Genomic DNA, 19908 nt, shown 5'->3' with positions numbered 1-19908 from the left:
GTTCTTTGGCTGCACCCTCGACCCTCTTTTTATATGACATTCCGAGCGCTTGGATCCCTTCCGGGCGCCTGGAGTGTGACGTGGCCAACCAACCAGGATGCTCCACGTGGCGAAGTCGCGGCAGGGATAAAACTTGGTCCCGGGCGCCCGGATCCATCCCGGGCGCCCGGACCACCTTTTTCCAGCAGGTTCCTCACCTGCAAAACCAGGTTAGTCCGAGCAAAATCCCCTGCAAGACAGTGTTAGAATCTGATAAAACATAGTAAGGAATAACTGACAGTCTTCGGACTGTCCGAGTCTGACTTCGGATTCCCAACCGGAAACCCTAGGTCGACCTGACGCCTACTGTTCCCTCTACGGGGAACGCGTCCTCACCTACTCCCCTCAGGAGAGATTACATGATGCCAGTCCGGTCCTCCAGACCGACTGGACTTTTCGCCTAGAGTTACCACCCCCTAGGACCTAGGGTTACCGTCCCCTAGGGTTTTTCTCCACCTAGGGTTACCGCCCCTTATGACCTAAGGTTACCGCCCCTTAGGGTTTTCCCTCACCTAGGGTTACCGCCCCCTAGGACCTAAGGTTACCACCCCTTAGGGTTTTTCACCTGCCTAACCGCAGCTAGGACTTTCCTGAAACACTCATTCAAACATTTTAGATCACACACTAACTTAACTTTGAATCCTTTGCCATTATCAAAACTAAGGTTCGATCGTCGGATGCTTCCCGCACCAACAGTATGTATGCTTCAGAAAATCTAATCTAAGTCGCTTAGAGGGAAATTTAGCATCAGTAGATGGGGTATTGCTAGGGCTAGGGGTAACATGTCATCATTTCCTAAAAGCATATAAGTATATATTGACAAAGAAAATACACACGTAACCAAATAATAACTAGATAGATTGAGTTAAGGTATACATAGGAGGTATTTTTGAGGAAAGATTTGAAAAAACATGAGAGAGAGCTGTTGGAAGGTGCCTTGAACGTGGATGAATTCACAAACAGAGCAATGCTCTGTTCGCTTGAAAAGGCCTGGTTGAAGGCATCTTCAATCTTGTTGGAAGGTGTCTTCCATGTGCTGCAGAAGGTGCCTTCAACTAACCGAAGGCGCCTTCGGTTAGTTAGGGCAGGATTTTTCCCGCATTTCCAAGGGCGCCTCCGATGGTTTCGGAGGCACCTTTCATTAGAGCCTTTTTTTTTAAAAAAAAAATTATTTTTAATTTAGTTTTATTTTATTTATTTTGATTTAATTTTATTTTAATTTGATTTGATTTAATTTATTTTAATTTATTTTAATTTTATTCTATTTTAAGTTAATTTTATTTTATTTTGATTTAATTTTAATTTTATTTGATCAGGGATTATATAATATTGTGAGATGAATTAGGTTGAATTTTATGGTTGAGTTTAACTTTATATTAGATTCAAGTTTAGCTTTAGGTTCAACAAATAAGTATTCTTTGGATAAACTTCTAAGCTATGGTGAGTCACCTGAACATCATTTGAGTAACCATGCCTTTAAATTTTTTAAATAGTTCTATCCACTGAACTTAATAACAAAACTCTTGTCTAACCAGTTGGAATTCATAAGGGGTAGCTTTAGTTAGTTCCATTAAGCCAAATGCACCAAGTCGAAATCATATCTTTCTAGAAATACATAGACAGAGTTTCCTTAACCTACTACCAAAACTTCACTAGTACCATTGATCAAGTTAAACTTTTATCCCTTTTTGACTAATCCTAATTATCCAGCTGGGTAAACTATTATTTTGGAGGTGCCAGCTAATTTAGAGTCTCTACCTAAATTATTGATCTTTTCAATTTAGGTTTTGGTGTGATTACTTTTATAATTATAGAAGACTTGATAGTAATTTAAGTTATTTGATTTGAATTTATTTTATCTATTTTAGTTTGACTTTATTTTTTAGATTTAGGTTTGATTTATTTAATTTTATTTTAGAATTTAGCTTTGAATGTTTATTTTGGTTTGATTTTGAATTATTTTTTAGGTTCAGTTTTGAATTTATAGTTTTAGTTGGATTTGGTTTTAGATTAGGGCTGCAAACGAATCGAGCCGGCTCACGAGCTTTTCGAGCTGGCTCGAAAAATATTCGATTCGTATTCGAATTTATCGAATTCGAGCCGAACTCGAACCCAAATTATATTGTTCGAGCCGCTCGCGAGCCGTTCACGAGCCTTAATATTTATTAATATAAGTTAAATATATATTACATAAATAAATTTCGAGCCTTTCGAACCTATTTTCGAGTAATAATTCGAATAGTTCGCGAACATGTTCGAATATTTCGAGCCGAATTCGAACCCGAACCCTAATTCGAACCGAACTCGAACCAAACATTTTAAAATTTTCGAGCTTCGAATCGAGCTCGAACTCGAATATACCTATTTCGAGCCGAATTCGAGCCTTAAATTTTTCAGCATATTCGGCTCGATTCGATTCGTTTACACCCCTATTTTAGATAGTGGATTTCATTTTTAGGTACATAAAATTGATTGAGTTTTACTTGCGTGGTTAGACATGCCTTTGGAACCCAGACTTTAGTTAGTTTCTTATTTTGATCTATAAGTGACATAAAGGTTTTATTAGTCAAGTTGGATTTGTATTTAAGACCGAACTTGTTGTATACAGCTCTTTGTGATCCAAGTATCATGTCAAGGTACTTGGATCTAGTTGTATATTTTTCTAATAGTTCTTTTAGTTCAAGTATTTCGCCTTTCAATCTGGAATTATTCTCCTCAAGTTTTGCAACTTAGTCAGGGTTTCAGATTGAATTGGCTTAACTGTTGAGTTTGAGTTCAGTTGATCGTTAAGTAATTTTTTTTGTAGATTTAGTTCATTTATTTTATTTTCAAACATAGTTACTTTTTTATTTAAACATGCTATTATTTTAAAAAACTTTTTTCTTAAAGTAAATTGTACCTCGTCGGAACCTTCGGAAACGAGTACGGACTCGTGGCTCAATTCGGGTTCAGACCCGTCTTCTGAGTCGCTTTTCAATTCTGGTCATCGGCGCGAGGTAATTAGTGTCCTTCGGTTCGTTGCCATCTGATTCCTTCGCGGATGATTCATCCCAAGTCACCTTGAGGGCTTTCTTTTTCTTCAGATTTGGGCAATCATTCTTGTAGTGTCCCTTTCTGTTGCATCCAAAGCATGTGATGTGCGCCTTGTTGTTGCTGGAGTTTGAGGTTGAGTTGATCTTTTGTAGGTCCTTTTTTTGTGAAATTATTCTTTCTCCTGGTGAATATCTTCCTTACCAGGTTCAACAGGTATTCTTCATTGTCTGAGTCTTGGTCAGACTCAACTTCAGGTTCCGATTTGGTTCTGGTCTTTTCTTTTGATGTTCCTGCAATAAAAGCAGCACCTTTCTTGGATTTAGCGTTAGTCTATTTGTGTAGCTCCAATTCATAAAAAAAGTTCATCTAACTTTAACTTGGATAAATTCCTCGAAATCTTATAGGCATCCATGATGGATGCCCACAGTGTATTTTGAGGAAATGTGTTTAGCGCATACCTTATAAGATCCCGATTCTCCATCTGGTGGCCGATTGTGTGAAGTCTATTAAGGATATCTTTTATCCTCGCGTGCAGCTGACTAGCAGTCTCACCTTCCTGCATTTATATATTAAATAATTTATTTAAATAGTGATCCTATTTCATTACCTTTGTGTCGTTGGTTCCCTCGTATAGTTCTATGAACTTGTCCGATAGCTCATTGGCGTTTTCGTGTGGGCTGACGCAGCTCAGCTCCTCCTTTGTTAACCCGCACTGGATTGTGTTAAGGGCCTTGAAATCAATCTATACTTTCTTCTTCATTTTTGGATTCTAATTTTCTGGGTCTTATTGAAATTCTGGCATTGTCAATTGGCGCCTTGTACCCTTTGGTGACGCTAAACCATTGGTCAAAGTCAGTTTTCAGGTGCACCTCCATCCTCTTCTTCTAGTATGAAAAATCATCCCTATTGAAGAGTGGGGGACGAACGGTGTTGTATCCTTCATTTTGGGTCATTTTAAGCTGTAGATGGAAAACTAAAGAAAGGTACCAAGACTAGGTCTTGGATTAGCAAAGTTTGAGAAGAAGAATAAGAAATTTCGAATGACTCGAGTGGTATTGCACTAACTTCGAGTTAAAAACCGAACGAGAAATCATTATTTGAAAAGGTAAGTTCTATCAATTCAAATTGAATACGAAAAACTAAAATTTGAAAAGAAAATAAAGGAATCCCCCTTGGCCTGATTGGTGGTTGCACCAATTCAAAGCAAAACCTGCTCTGATATCACTTGTTGGATCGGGTCACACATGAGAGGAGGGATGAATCGTGTGGTTTTGAAAAATTATTTCTTTTTAAAATTTAAGTACGTAGCGAAAAATTAAGAAGAAAAAGAACATTAGAAAACACGGTCGGTTTTACTTGGTTCGGAGCCTTCAGCGACTCCTACTCCAAGACCCAGGTCCCGCAGATCTATCGATGGATAATCCACTAAAATGCCTCTTCCGATACTTTTGAAAGAGGTAATTGAGTACAAAGAAAGTTAGAACAAGTGCAACACCCTGCACTTGTTCTTTTGCAATAATTAATTACAAAAAAAACTTCCGTTACCAACACGTATGAATTGAAGTAAGAGCACTCGAGTGTAGGTGTCGATGTCTTGGCCACGATCGAAAGTCCTCGGAGTAGTAGTCAGGCGCAACACCTTCGTAGCAGAGTCACAGTAGGATACTGGAGCAGTCAGAACTTTGAATGGGCATATAGTAGCTCGTATATTAGTTGTTGTTTGAAGCTTAGTCGAGACTGCCTTAAATAGGACATGGAAGACGCCTTCCATAGGTGTTGAAGGCACTTCCAATGAAAGAAACTTTATCCTATTTTTGCAGTGCCTTATCTACTCCGAGATCCAAATTTTATCCCTTGGAAGGTGCCTTCAAGCCATTGAAGGTGCCTTCCATGAACAGTGTGAAGACGCCTTCCACTACTTGAAGGCACCTTCTGGTGTTGTTCATCCGAAGGCTTTTCGCTCATTTTGACCTGCAAGTTGTGTTAGTCCAAAACTAAAACATCTAACCTACAAAATAAGATTAACATAGTGAAAATAAGAAGTAGTAATTAGCTCTTGTCCTCCGAAGACTAGGAACTAGTCAAGGTCTCAGCTTAGCGATCCAAAATAGACCTAACCTGGACCAACGCCTACTGTCCCACAATCGAGACACGTCCTCATAAAGTCACTCTCCTCCAGTGACTTACCTTTACTTACCATCTTACAGTTGGCTGACTAGTCTTCTGACCTACCAGGTCTTCATGCCAGTTGTCTGGTTCGCAGACCCAACTAGACTTCTGCTGATTGTCCAGTCCTGTGGACCCAACCGGACTTCCTGTCATATATCCGATCGGTTCGTTGACCTATCTGGACTTTGCACTAGCTGTCTTGTCTCGTGGCCTAGTTGGATTTTAACCTGGTGTTCGGTCCTTTGGACTCGTCAATTCTTGCACACTCGATAAAGTAATTGGATCACAAAATACCTAACTTAACTCACTTATCATTCATCAAAACCTGAGTTTGACCGTTAGTGTAAAACTGCACCAACACACAGTCTCTTATTCTATCTCCCTAAATAGTTGCCTTCATGAGTTTTTAGTGGACGACACAACCTAAGATAAGATGACCCCTTATTACCCTTGTTTTTTGATTTATGCATTGAAGTATTGTAAAGAGATTGCAAGTAGCTTCCTCACTGCCCTCTTTTCATTTCCATCATATGTGCAAAAAGATTGATATCACTCATCTTGCATATGTTGACGATTTGATGATGTTTATCAGGCGGATGAAACATCTATCAAGGTGTTAGCAGGCTATTTGGAGAAATTTGAGAATGCAACGAGGATGAGAGCTAATCCATTGAAATCTCACATCTATATGATAGGAATTGATAGAAGAATGAAGGGCCGGTTGTTACACCTTATTGGGTTCCAAGAAGGAGCATTCCCATTCCAGTACTTGGGGATTCCACTTGTAGCGGAGAAGTTGTAGATTGTCAATGATGGTCTCTTACTCAATGCTATTGCAAGGAAAATAAATGTTTGGCTGAAGCACAGCTTATCATATGCAGGCAACTTGGAGTTGGTAAGATCGGTCCTTCAAGGAATGTAATGTTATTGTCTCTCCATACTCCCTATTATCGATGGTGTCATTGAGAAGATCAAAGGCATATGCTAGATGTTTGTGTGATCTTCTATGCATTCTCTGATATCGTGGGCCACCATTTGTCTTTTTAAACAAGATGGTTGGACTTTGTGACTTCCATGCGTGGAATGAATCTCTACTAAGCAAAATACTATGGGAGATTCAATCCAAAATGGACTCGCTATGGGCGAGATGGGTGCACCGACATTACATCAAAGGTGCTAAACATTGGCAATGAGAAGTCAAGCTTTAGACTCACCTTTTATTAAAAGGCTTGTGGGCATTTGGAACAAAATCTAACTGGGTACACATGGACATGGAGCAGTGAGCATGAAGATGATCGAGTGGTTCACAGCGAAGAAGAAAGGTACTATAAATGCTTATGAATTCTTCAAGCCAAGGGGGCTTATGGTAGCTAGGGTGTTGGTGGTCTAGAGGTTGGAGATTATGCCAAATCATCGCTTCATTATGTGGCTACTAGCACAAGGAAAGCTGCGAATGACGGACATGATGTCGTATGAGCCAAACAAAGATTGTGTGTTTTGCCTGCGTCAGAATGAGTCAAATGTCCATCTATTTTTTGAGTGCCCCATTAATCGTGCTCTATGTGAAATGGTGAAGTGATGGATATACATCATATATGAGGTCCGAATAATAGGTGAGCTTTTCCAACTTTTTGGGCAGCACTACAAAGGTGGTAAACTCAAAATGAAGGCCTGACACCTCGCCATTTCAAGCATGATCTATGTCTTATGGGAAGGCCACAATAGATTTCGATTTAAAGGATTAGCTCTTGATGTTGATACATGTTTCGTAAGCTCTAGGTACATGTGTATAGTCTTGTAGACTTGCATTGATTGTAGTGATTGTAATGTGGTTGTTGTGTTCTCTTGATTGTGAGCTTTAGGGTGAGGGATGCAAGTGGTGGATACCTCATGTCTAGAGGTTGATAGCATATGTTAGCTTGTGATTATGTGCTTTAGATTGTATGTTTGAGATTGTAACCTCTTGAAACTTTTATAATGCATTTACCTATTTCCGTAAAAGAGCTCTGATATGTCCCCATGGGTTGGCACAGTTGATACTTGCATGGGTGGTTACTCTAATATGTCTTGAGATCAATTCCCAGCGGGTGTAAAATACCTCGTTAGATGTTTGATCTCCTCCATACAAGAAGTCACTGTGTTAGGGCAAAATTTCACCCATAATTTACTTTCCTACATATAGCCAGGGGGTAGCAATACTAGATCGCATAGGGTGAATGTTATCACCTTTTGCTCTAATAAAAGAGTTATGATACCAACTGACATTGGACGGAATAACGATTATCCAGTAGGCTATTGAATCTATTGATTCGTACATGAATATCGGAAGTAATATTTTATAACTTGTTGATTCAAAGAGGAATACCAGGAAATAGAAAAATAATGGCACTACCGAAAAATATTATTAAACCAAAAACTTTTCTTACATCAACCCAAATAATTACTTATATAGACTTCAAACCCTAAGATATAAAGAAAGAAAAGAAATCATAACATATATACCTCAATTTCTAAGATGTAAAGAAAAGAAAGAAATCCTAATAGAAAGAATTTTTTTTTAATAGACTCAAAATTATAAAATCCTTAAACGAACTTAAAAAACAAAAATGTGTAAGATAGAAATTATCAAAAATACCTATTAGATATGCGAGCCACTTGGAGTTGGTAAAATCGGTCCTTCAAAGAATGTAATGTTATTGGCTCTCCATACTCCCTATTCTAGGTGGTGTCATTAAGAAGATCAAAGTCATATGCCGAATGTTTGTGTGGTCTTCCAAGCATTTTCTGATATCATGGGCCGCCATTTGTTTTTCTAAACAAGATGGTGGATTTGGACTTCACAACCTCCATGCGTGGAATAAAACTCTACTAAGCAAAATACTATAAGAAATTCAATCCAAAATGGACTCGCTATGGGTGAGATGGGTGCACCAACATTACATCAAAGGTGCTGAACTTTGGCAATGGGAAGTCAAGCTTCGGATTCACCTCTTATTAAAAGGCTTGTGGACATTTGGAACAAATTCCAATTGGGTACACATGGGCATGAAGCAGCGAATATGAAGATGATCGAGTGGTTCACAGTGAAGAAGAAAGGTACTACAAATGCTTATGAATTCTTCCAACCAAGGAGGCTTATGGTAGCTAGGGTGTCGGTGGTCTGGAGGTTGGATATCATGCCAAATCATTGCTTCATTATGTGGCTACTTGCACAAGGAAAGCTGCGAATGACGAACATGATGTCGTATGAGACGAACAAAGATTGTGTGCTTTGCCTGTGCCATAAGGAGTCAAACACCCATCTATTTTTTGAGTGCCCCATTACCCATGCTCTATGGGACAAGGTGAAGTGATGGATATACATCAGATATGAGGTCTGAACAATAGGTGAGCTTTTCTAAAGTTTTGGGCAGCACTACAAAGGTGGTAAGATCAAAATGAAGGTTTGACACCTCGCTGCTTCAAGTGTGATCTAGGTCTTATGGGAAGGCTGCAATATATGTCATTTGAAGGATTAGCTCCTGATGTTGATAGGATGTTTCGTAAACTCCAAGTACATGTGTATTGTCTTGTAGACTTGCATTAATTGTAGTGATTCTAATGTGCTTGTGGTGCTTGTTGTGTTCTCTTGCTAGCTTGTGATTGTGTGCTTTAGATTGTATGTTTGAGGTTATAACCTCTTGAAACTTTTATAATGCATTTACTTATTTCTGTAAAAGAGCTCTGATATGCCCCTACGGGTTGACACAGTTAGTACTTGCATGGGTGGTTGTTCTAATATGTCTTGAGATCAATTCCCAATGGGTGCAAGATGTCTCGTTGGGTGTTTGATCTCCTCCATACAAAAAGTCACTGTGTTAGGGTAAAATTTCACCCATAATTTACTTACATGCATATAACCCAGGGCAACAATACTGGGTCGCATAGGGTGAACATTATCACCTTTTTCTCCAATAAAAGTTATGATATCAACTGACGCCGGACGGGATAACGATTATCCTGCAGGCTATTAAATCTATTGATTCGTACACGAATATCGGGAGCAATCGTCTATAACTTATTGATTCAAAAAAGAATTCCAAGAAATAGAAAAATAATGGCACTACCAAAAAATATTATTAAACCAAAAACTTTTCTTATATCAACCCAAATAATTACTTATATAAACTTCAAACCCTAAGAGACAAAGAAAGGAAAGAAATCCTAACATATAGGCCTTAATTCCTAAAATGCAAAGAAAAGAAAGAAATTTTTTTTAATAGACTCACAATTATCAAATCTTTAAACGGACTTAAAATAAAAAATGTGAAAGATAGAAATTATCAAAAATATCTAAAATATCAAAAATCCTAAAAATTCCAAAAATTACAAAAAAAAAAATAAAATTAATAAAAAAATCCAACGAATTCTCATACATCAAAAAGGTTTATAAAATCTTGGTCGATCGGCTCAACGTTACAACTTTAACACTAAAACTTGGCTTTTAGGATGGACCATACAACAAAAAGAACTCATTGCATGAGAGGATATATTTACACTCTTTGTGGATGATTTCTAAATTCCATTATGGTTACTTCCTTGTAATGTCATAGGTACATAATTTAGAGAAACATCAACCTTTAGTACTAGCTAGTCTTCTCTAAAAGGGCCATAGATAGCCCTTAAGGGACCCTTTGCCTCAAACTAAACAAGGAGAAGATAAAGTTTACCATCACATACTTAATTGTGAAGAGGAAACCTAACTCGCTATCATAGCCACCCAAAGGCCTTCCCTAGCTATGCAAGTACTCCTCTTGATTAATCATCTATAAGAAGGGAGGAGAAGAAAGGTTGTTCTATTGGAGAAGAAATTTTGTGATGAAGAAGGATCTCTAAGAGGGTTGATCAACCAAGGTAAGGAGATAGATCAAGTGGGTATTAGAACACAAAATTGAGGAGATTTAGGGTGTCAAGCCAACCCAAAATGGGAATAACATTAGTTAAAGTATTAACTTTCTTTAACAGGTTTTAGATTTAATTTTCGACGAGTGCAAAAATATTTTATTGGATACTTGGCCTCTCTCCCATGCAAAGGGTCATTGTGGGGATGCCTTGGAGGATCCTAGAAAGATTTCACCTTTAAGTTGCAATAGTTTTAGAATTTGAATGATATATATATCATCATCTAAATTTCATATAGTGAAAATCAATATTATTTATTTACCTATAAGACACATTCATTGATAGTTCTCTTATGATTAATTAATTGCCTTATTTTAAGTGTCATTCACTTTTTTAGGTTTACAATTAGGAAAAAAATAAATAATATAATATGAATAATTAGATAAATAAATATCAAATGTTCTAAATAAAATGAGAAATTTTTTTAGTCATATCTAGTTTATTTTGAGCAAATGCCCAAACTAAAAAGATTAAAACTATTAGCATAAGGTGCAATTAGATAAATGATAATTAAAATATTAATATATACTTTTTTAAAAAAATAAAGCACCACAAAAGGAGAACTATATCTTTGCATATATTCTCAGTGATCTCTCCTCTCTCTTTTTTATAAAAACAAAAGAAAGGAAAACTCTTCTTACCACACAAGTCACATTCAGTATTGTGCACTAGAAGGAACCAATAATCAATCAATGGAGGAATCTCATTTTAACCTCTTTAAATTTCATGTCCAATTGCAGTAGAAAGCTGAAATGATGCTCTGATGAACTAGGTTCCTCTCTCTCTCTCAGTGAACTATCCAACGTGACCTCTTTAAAGTCCTACACCATGCCATCCTTTCATTGAAGTGATAAGGACATTAATATTTAATAAAGGCAGAGACAATAATGACACACAGCTGCTAAAGCACTGTTGCCATTAATCAGCGGTGAGAATTGAAGGAGTTGTTTTTCCGAATGAAACACTTATCCTTATGGCGCGTTTTGTTCAAGGTTATCGTTGATAACCTTAATAGATTATCAACAAAAATTTTATTTGGTTTAGGTAATATGTGATTCCTGGTAATAAGTGATTCTCGCCACGTCAGTAATTTGGGAATACAACAAGGAATCAGAAAACCTTGAAAGCCTAAGGTTTTCTACGATTCCGGGGTTATCATATTATTTTTTCCAAAATTACCCACCCCAGCCCGAAGCCCATCCTCTGTTTCAGCCCCAGGCCGCGTGGCCGCCCGGTGAGCCGCGCGAGAGGAGCCACGAGGAGGCGGTCGTAAACGGCGACCCAGAGCGAGAGGGCGACGATGGAGCAGACGACCATGGAGGCGGCTGGGATCTGGAAGTGGGGGCCTAGGTGGCGGTCCATGGACGATGCCTGCAGCACCGGGAAGCTCTGGCTGATGACGATAGCCGCCATGATATATGTCGGTGGAGCAGATGGGAAGCACCCGGACCACAGCCTTTAGCACCTCCACCGTGCACAGCCGCCACGGGTCGGCCGCAGTGTCGTTGGGGTTGAGGTCCTTCTCGGGATTTCGGATGACGCAAGCTTTGTTCTGGAATCTCAAGCTCTTGGAAGGCACCGTGAGCTTGGAGCCCTTCTTCTTGTGGCCACGAGTCGGAGGAGTTGGGGGGGAGGATGATGTTGCGGTTCTTGATCGCTACCACGGCGACCTGAGCGAGGCCGGAGAGGACGCTCTTGTTGGGCTTCACCTTGATGTACATGGCGGAGCCGAGGAGGAAGAAAAGGGTGGAGACGGCCATGAGCGCGACGGGGACGCCTAAGCCGATGCGCCAGCCCGCATGGTCTTGGATGTAGATGATGACGGTGAGCGCGAGGACGAGGGAGATACCGACGGAGACGTAGTACCAGTTGAAGAAAGTCTGGAGGACGCGGACGTCGTCGGCGTCAGGTTGGGATTTGCTGCGGTCGAACTGGTCAGCGCCGAAGGCGAGGGAAGGGACGGACGCCGCCAGTGCCTATGGCCATGAATGCGAACGCACCGAGGAGGAGGGCGAGCTGCGAGGAGGTGGCGCCGAGGCAATGGCTGCCGGCGCTGTAGGCGGGTGGCTGAGCTCCGGGAATCACGACAGAGAAGAGATAAAAAGATTTTCATTCAATTAAATTAATTCAAAGAGGTAAAGGATAAATTAGTAAATGTAAAACTAAGTAATTACATAATCTCAGTTGAACCAAACACCTAATAAGTTATATTATATTCCCCATAACCTTGATTATATGATTACCTGATAATCACATAACCAAGGTTATAGATGATGACTTGAACCAAACATGCCCTTAGGGTTTTGGGTGGCGGTGGTCACCCTCGAGACCTTTCGCTTTATCAATTATATGATTGATTCAGCAGTAGCATTTCACTTTAAGTGGACAACTACTGCGAGCTTCTTTAGTGGTTAGTGCATGCCAACGACGCCTATAAATAGGATGTATCTTCTTCCACCATGGCTCAAAAGCATTCAAATACTTCTTCTCAGCACTAATCTCTTCCTAGCTCAATCACCAACGAGATGTCTTCCTGCGGTGGAAACTGCAGCTGCGGCTCAAACTGCAGCTGCGGCTCAAACTGCAACTGCAGAAACGGATGCGGAGGGTACTTAAGATCTCACAAATGTGTTTTTGTCTTCCTATATATCACAGTGTGTAGATTTCACTTTGACAAGCTGCAGGTGCAAGATGTGCCCGGACTTAGCTGGAGAGACTGCAGTGATCGTCAACCTTGGCGCTGGCAGCCAAAAGGGGTCTCTCTCTCTCTCTCTCTCTCTCTCTCTCATTTGTCTTAATTTTTCTTGTATGTAACATGAGAAGCAGTCGCTTAGTTAGTTGCCTGATTAATTAACTTTGATGTGTGTAGCTGATTATTGTGGGTGTTGCAGGAACACTGAGGGGTTTGAGATGGTGTCTGGGTTTGAAGGTGGAAACTGTGACTGCACAAAGTGCAACTGTGGGAACAACTGCAGTTGTGCTTGTTGTGGCTGCAACTAATCGACACTGCTCAGTATAAGCCGTGCTTTCCCATCTCCCATGCATTGATTAGCTGCCAAAAATTGGGAAAGAGAGAGCATGGAAATAATTAAATAAATTACATTGAGAGGGCATGTATCAATCATAATTAAGCATGTAATGCTATTATATTAATCAATCCTACTTGATAAATTAAGAGCACTATTGTATCATTTATACGTGTGTATTGTGTGTGTCTTTCATAATATTATATGATTCTATCCGAAAGTGAACGAGTGAAAAGTTGGGAGGTGGCGGTTTCACATTGATCGAGCGTTGACCTTGCTCCACTCCGTAAAATAGACGTCAGTGTCGGACCAGGGAAGGGGCCAGCGTTGGCCCTCCAACGCTCAAGTCAGTCACCAGAATGTGAAGCATAATAGTAGAATTAGGCGCAAAAAAGTAAATCACGCGTATCTCCATTGGTGATGGACCTCCCTTTATATAGAGCCCGACATACAAGCTCTTTGAGATGTGGGCACGTTTTTCAATATGTTCGTGGTCACGTTCTTCAACACGTTCGTGGTCACACTCTACAACATGTTCATGGTCACGTCCTCCACTATGTCTTATGAAAGGATGTCGCGAGCACCATTGTCCTGCTGCTAGGCCGAGCGGATCAACCGCTTGGCCAGGACTGTGTTCTGTCCACGGTCAGGTCTCGCTGCTTGGCCGAGCGAGTAGCCGCTCAGCCAGAAGTCCTCCGCTCTGTCAACTTCAGTTACCATTCCGCGCGACGTCTGTGTAGTAACATGCATTCCTCCGTTCAGACAAAATGATCTGATCTCCCTCATCGTCTCGATAATATAACTTGAGTGTCTGCCTATGGTATTCTCCTGAGTCGGAAGAATCATCCGCTCGGACTTGTCCTCCGCCGATCGAGCCCTACCTATCTCGACCAGCCATTGCATTTATCATCTGTTCGACTCTTTAACACTTGGGCGTTGACCGTCTTGACTTTGACGTCCATCTTGACGGTTGACTCTATGCCAGATGGGTCTCCTCCTATCGTCGTATTATTATATTTTTCTTATTTATTTGTAATTATCTTATCTTGGTAGAGGATCAAGAACAAAAATATCACATCATTATATTTTCTTATTTATTTGCAATTATCTTATCTTGGTAGAGGATCAGGAACAAAAATATCACAAAACTTCCTTTTGGGGAAAGGGTAGAAAGACTAGTTACATTAATGAGCTTGAGTTCTTGCATTATAATTAAAGAGAATTGATAGTCATTTTGTTAAGTATATGTCTCACATTTTAATGGAAGTAGCTCGATTATTTTTGAAGATTGACTTGCATATATGGGTATCATTAAATTAGGATTATGATCGATGATAAGTGGTCCTTTAAGATATAATGAGTTGTATATATAAATGGTTAGTTGTGTCCTTTAGACTTTAGAATGCTCTAAAAATTATTTATAGGAAAATTTCAAGTAGCCTACTTCAATGGCATCATAATTTAAAATGAGATATACAATTCAAACTTGTAACACACTCATATTGTCTATAAAATCCTTAGATTGGTAAATATTTGTCAATCTAAAAAAGTGGGGTCTCTTTTTGTGAGTTTATCAACTCCAAAGAGGGTCTTTTGATAGATCTAGAGAAAATTAGAATTATCAAGAACTAATTTGAACCCCTTCTGGTGATTCAAAGCTTTAATGAATTTGCAACCCTTTGTGGATGCTTTGTTATAGACTTTGGTATCACTATGACTCTTATAATAAAGTGAGGTGATCACAAATGCCATTTCAAGTGGCAAGTGAGTTAGGCGAAGACAGAGGCATCTTGTTCTTCATGAGTCAGTTCTGAAAGTTGTTCTTTGCCATGGTAAGGCATCACTAGTTTGGATACTCACCGACTAACTTCAATGATGTCTATACTCTGTTGGCTTTAGTCATTACCCTCTCAATTTACTAGATATTGTTGGTGCAGCGGGGCTGATAAGAGGGGGGTGAATTACCTGCAATTCAAAGAGTATACCCTCCTCAAAGAACTTTAACTCAAAATAAAAGCAACAAGAATATTATTAATTAAATAACAGAAATAAAAAGAGAGACGACTCAGTTATTTGACTTGGTTACAACCGAGACGGTTGTTGATCCAAGGCGGTTGGAAAGCGCACTAGAAACATCTCCTTCTTTGAAGGCAGAAAAACCTTTTACACTTTGAGAGCACAGAAGTTGCTAAGAATGAAAGTACAGAGTTTCTTTTCGTTGTTTCAAATAGCTGTTCGAGACCCCTTTATATAGGGGTTCCAACACTTATCTAGATCACCTGATCTTCGGGATCAGGATTTGACTCGAGAGGGGTCGGTCGACCGATTCCCAGGTTCGGTCGACCGATTCCCAGGTTCGGTCGACCGAACCTGATGAACTTTCCCAGCTTTCCGTTTGGATGCAGGCTCTGTGGATCGAGCTTAGGTTCGGTTGACCGATCCTTGTGTTCGGTCGATCGATCAGCCAACGGTCTCTACTCGATCTGACCCGATCAAATTGCTCGACCAAGTCTCTGATTATCTTCGGTTCGGTCGACTAATCAGAAGGTTCGGTCGACCGATCACTTCACCAACGGCTGGCTGCTTGTCGTGGCTTCTGACGTGTCACCAACAGCTGGCTTTCTGATGATAGGGGTTTGGTCGACCGAACACTTGTCAAGTCAATGTCCCGGTTGACTTGCTCTGGTTTTGTTCACTTGGGTGATTTCGGCCATCCGGAATAGGGCTCACCCGAACTCAGTTCCCGACCTTCTCCTCGAGCAGTCTTCCGTCCCAGCTTTACGTCCCTCGAACGTCGCGCACGTTCTTCTCGCCCACCGGTGTACTCTTCCACAGCTCTCTCGTCCTTCGGACGCACCGAGCCAGTCGGCTCTCTTCCCTTGCCGTCCTTCTCGCCAACTGCGTCTTCCGCTCGACTTTCTGTACTCCTAAGCTCCTGTACACTTAGGCACAGGGATCAGACAAACAGGACCTAACCTAAACTTGATTGATCACATCAAAATAACCACGGGATCCAACAGATATAAATTTACATCATCAAGAATTCCTACTTCTTTGGATTGTTGGAAAAAAAACATTCGGGAATCAGCAACGGGATGCTCAAAAAAGTAGTTGTGACTCGGGATTTCTTTAACGCGATCAGATTGAACTTGAAAAACCTTTGCAAAGAAATAACTTGCATTGAATCATCTATTATTCAATTCATTGATATAGAACAGGACAAATGGAACATAACTATGAGTTTTCAAGAATGCATTGAAATGCTGATGACAATAAAGATGGCTCTCATAAGGATGCCTCAACTACCAAAACTACTCCTTGAGTAACTCAATTAACTTTTGTCCTCTTCAGGTTACTTCTCTTGGGAACAAATTATAAGTCTTCTTTTATTAGGAACAAATTATAAGTCTCCTTTTATTAGAAACAAATTATGCTTGTTAGTTTTCATAAGGTGCTCATGTGTGTTGTTATTTGTGTTGAGTATTTACTCAATAGAAATGAATGATAACATAAACAAAACAATGCTAACAAATTCAGTTTATATAGTTGGAAGACTCTGCTCCTACTCCATGGCCTTTGATACATCTGATGCTTCCCACCTAAATGATTTCACTAAATCGCCCCTTTATAAGAGGGTATTAGCAGTGGCGTAGTTAGGATTTTCAATTAGGGGGGGGGGGGCGAATTCAACAAATTAAAAAAAATAATACAACACAGAAAATGTATAATAAAAGTTATATATGAACTTCATATGTTTTTTACAATATCACTCTTCGAGATTTCATATTTTGAAAATACTGAATAATAGCTTCATTATCAACGGTATCAAACACATCTTGCTCAATATATGATATCAAACAATCATTTACCATATCATCTCCCAACCGATTTCGAAGTGAGGTTTTGATTATTTTCATTGCTGAAAACACTCTCTCTACAATTGTAGTTGCAACAGGTAATAGCAATGCTAACTTCAAAAGTAAATATACCAAAGGATACAAACGATGTTTTTTCAATTGAACCATCCTTTTAGCAAGCTGGCTAATCCCCACAACCTCAGAGAATTGATTTCTACTCCGCATATCAAAAATAAAGTTATCAAGTTGGGGCTCAAGATGCATTAACTCCATTGGGGAAAAATCGGATGGATAAAACTGAGCAAACTGAAGTAATTTTCTCTTATCATAAGCAGAGAATGAATTTGATGGATCAAGACAACTCATACATAACAACAACTCCGTGTTCACCTCGTTAAAGCGACTGTTCAACTCCTGAAGTTGCAAATCTATCACTTCATAAAACGTTTCAACACGATAATAGTGAAGATTTGTCCTTCCTTCAATATTTCGTCATGATCTCCCATGAAAGACGAACAAGTCTTCCATGTGCGGGGTGACTACCTCATACATAACACAAAATAAAGAAACTTCATTCAGTAACAAATCCCAACCATCATCTCTCATAGTTTGCAGCTGATGTTTGCTTGATCTTACAAGAATCATGGCATTTACAATGTCTTGATCTTTTCTTTGTAAAGCTTGCGACAAATCATTCGTGACTCCCAAGATATTCTTCATTAAGTGCATCTGAAATATAAATTCATATTTTCCAATCAATTCCAACAGATTATTTGCTTGTGCCCTTTGCTTGTGATCTTTTCCCTCCTCTTAAACAAATAAAAGAACATTAATAATTGAAGGATACAAATGTATTAAACTTAACAATGTATTATAATGTGAACCCCAACGTGTGCTCCCAGCTCTTTTTAATGTCATCTCTTGATTCATACCTTGTCCAGTGAAGATATCACCATTGTAAATTCCTTTAATAACTTTTTCAAATTGTTTCTCACAAAGTATATCTCTTTGCTTGCATGACGCTCCAACAATATTGTTTAATTGTGCAACCACATCAAAAAAAGTAGAAATTCTTATATGATTTTCAGCAACAGCTACAAGTGTAAGCTGCAGTTGATGAGCAAAACAATGAACATAATAAGCAGAAGGGTTTTCCATCATAATTAAGCTTTTTAAGCCATTGAATTCTCCTCTCATATTGCTAGCTCCATCGTATCCTTGCCCCCGCAAATTAGATATAGATAATTTATGTTGGCACAACAAAAAATCAATAGCAGTTTTAAGTGATAAGGCAGTAGTGTCGCTTACATGTACAAGGCCTAGAAAGCGCTCAACAATATTTCCCCTTTCATCTACAAACCGTAAAGCAACTATCATTTGTTCTTTAACAGATGTATCACGAGCCTCATCAACCAATATAGTAAATAATTCATCACCGAGATCTCCAAGAATAGAATTAGCGGTTAAATAAGCAATGGATCTGATAATATCTTTCTGAATATCAGGCGATGTCAATTTGAGATTTGAGGGAGCATTGTCTAGTGTAACTCTATTGATATCCTCATTATGGTCAGCAAGAAATCTTAACAATTCAAGAAAATTACCATGATTGAGTGAGTTTGTTGATTCATCATGACCACGAAATGCTAATCCTTGACGCACAAGAAATCTTATGCAATCAATTGATGCTGTCAAACGAACACGATAATCGATAGCTACTTGACTAGACTGATTGACCAAACAAGTTTCAATATGTTATTTTTGATTCATTAAATCATAAGCCGTCATCATGCACCTGTTGCTGCTCTGATTTCCAACATGTTCATTAAAATTTTCTTTCTTTCTCCAATTTTTTAATCCCTTAGTAACAAAAGAATCACCACCACTTTGACTACCATGATCCGCTTTGAATAAATAGCAATAAAGACAAAAAGCCGCATCTTTTGCAATGCTGTGTTCTAGCCAATTAGGATGAATACTAAACCATATAGCTCGAAATCTTCGTTTCTCTTTGGGACAAGAACGCCAAGGAAATTCATGATTTTTAGGTTGAAAAGGACCTTTTTGCAAATACTAACGTTGAACAATCTCCCTTTCATTAACATTATACTCAAGAATGCGCTTTCTTAGCCCAGGATCACTAGGATACTCATTTGAGTCAGCATCAAGAGGAGCTGGTGGAGGAGGCGGAGGAGGAGGAGGTGGTGGAGGGGGAGATGACTTGTTTGAAGTAGGTTCATCTCGTATTTTCTTAAAATACCTCAACATTGTTATTTCACATAATTTATCATCAACATAATATTTCAAACACATAATCATCTAATTAATGACTATTTGTTTTCAACAATTTATATTCAAAAACAAATAATAAACGAAATTGATAGAAAGTTAATGATCCCTTATTTTTCACACATATTGGTAGAGATATAAAGTCAAATGTTTACATTATAAAAACATATTTTTCTAGTTATATGACTATCTAATTTTAATTCTTATCATAAAGATATTCGTTTTATATGCATATTGTTATTATAAAATATTGGTGTAAATTATATGATAAGTCTATTCATGGAATAAATGATATGATTCAATTGATCAAATTTTTGAATGATCATTAATGACATTCCTCACATTCATATAACAAATCAAACAGCAAATGTACTTATCACCTCAATATGTGTAAACATTAAAACATACTTGAATAACAAACAAAAACATGAATATATGCAAAATTAACACTACATATTTTTTTCAATACTTAAATTCGTAATCGAAAAAAATCAAGTAAGAAAATTTTACCTCAATCAAAAGACATTTATTGTGGAGCGTCGGTAGCGTTGTCA

The 19908-nt window shown here is 38.8% G+C and overlaps 2 protein-coding genes across 2 annotated transcripts; one reads left to right on the top strand and one right to left on the bottom strand.

Moving 5' to 3' along the window:
* The first annotated feature begins 12630 nt into the window (after positions 1-12630).
* LOC121976892 (metallothionein-like protein 2C) lies at positions 12631-13373 on the top strand. Its single transcript, XM_042529291.1, has 3 exons — positions 12631-12790; positions 12867-12938; positions 13074-13373. The coding sequence occupies exons 1-3, from the start codon at positions 12708-12710 to the stop codon at positions 13180-13182; spliced, it is 264 nt and encodes an 87-aa protein (XP_042385225.1). The 5' UTR covers positions 12631-12707; the 3' UTR covers positions 13183-13373.
* Positions 13374-17557: 4184 nt separating this feature from the next.
* Positions 17558-19333, bottom strand: LOC121978729 (zinc finger MYM-type protein 1-like). The gene is made up of 5 exons (XM_042531029.1): positions 19144-19333; positions 18961-19016; positions 18657-18793; positions 17998-18593; positions 17558-17874 (listed from the first exon to the last, which is right to left on the bottom strand). Exons 1-5 carry the CDS (start codon positions 19331-19333, stop codon positions 17558-17560), a joined length of 1296 nt encoding a protein of 431 aa, XP_042386963.1.
* Positions 19334-19908: the final 575 nt, after the last annotated feature.

Source organism: Zingiber officinale, chromosome 4B, assembly GCF_018446385.1.
Source record: "Zingiber officinale cultivar Zhangliang chromosome 4B, Zo_v1.1, whole genome shotgun sequence".
Lineage (NCBI taxonomy): Eukaryota > Viridiplantae > Streptophyta > Magnoliopsida > Zingiberales > Zingiberaceae > Zingiber > Zingiber officinale.
The sequence above is the reverse complement of the archived record's forward strand: the minus strand, read 5'-3'. Positions and strand labels throughout refer to the sequence as shown.

Coding starts and splice junctions, on each gene's coding strand:
- LOC121976892 (XM_042529291.1), top strand. CDS start 12,708: ATGTCTTCCTGCGGTGGAAACTGCAGCTGCGGCTCAAACTGCAGCTGC. Junction 12,791..12,866: donor TGCAGAAACGGATGCGGAGG/GTACTTAAGATC, acceptor GACAAGCTGCAG/GTGCAAGATGTGCCCGGACT. Junction 12,939..13,073: donor GGCGCTGGCAGCCAAAAGGG/GTCTCTCTCTCT, acceptor TGGGTGTTGCAG/GAACACTGAGGGGTTTGAGA.
- LOC121978729 (XM_042531029.1), bottom strand. CDS start 19,333: ATGTTGAGGTATTTTAAGAAAATACGAGATGAACCTACTTCAAACAAG. Junction 19,017..19,143: donor TGAAAGGGAGATTGTTCAAC/GTTAGTATTTGC, acceptor GCTAGAACACAG/CATTGCAAAAGATGCGGCTT. Junction 17,875..17,997: donor TGATATCTTCACTGGACAAG/GTATGAATCAAG, acceptor TATTTGTTTAAG/AGGAGGGAAAAGATCACAAG.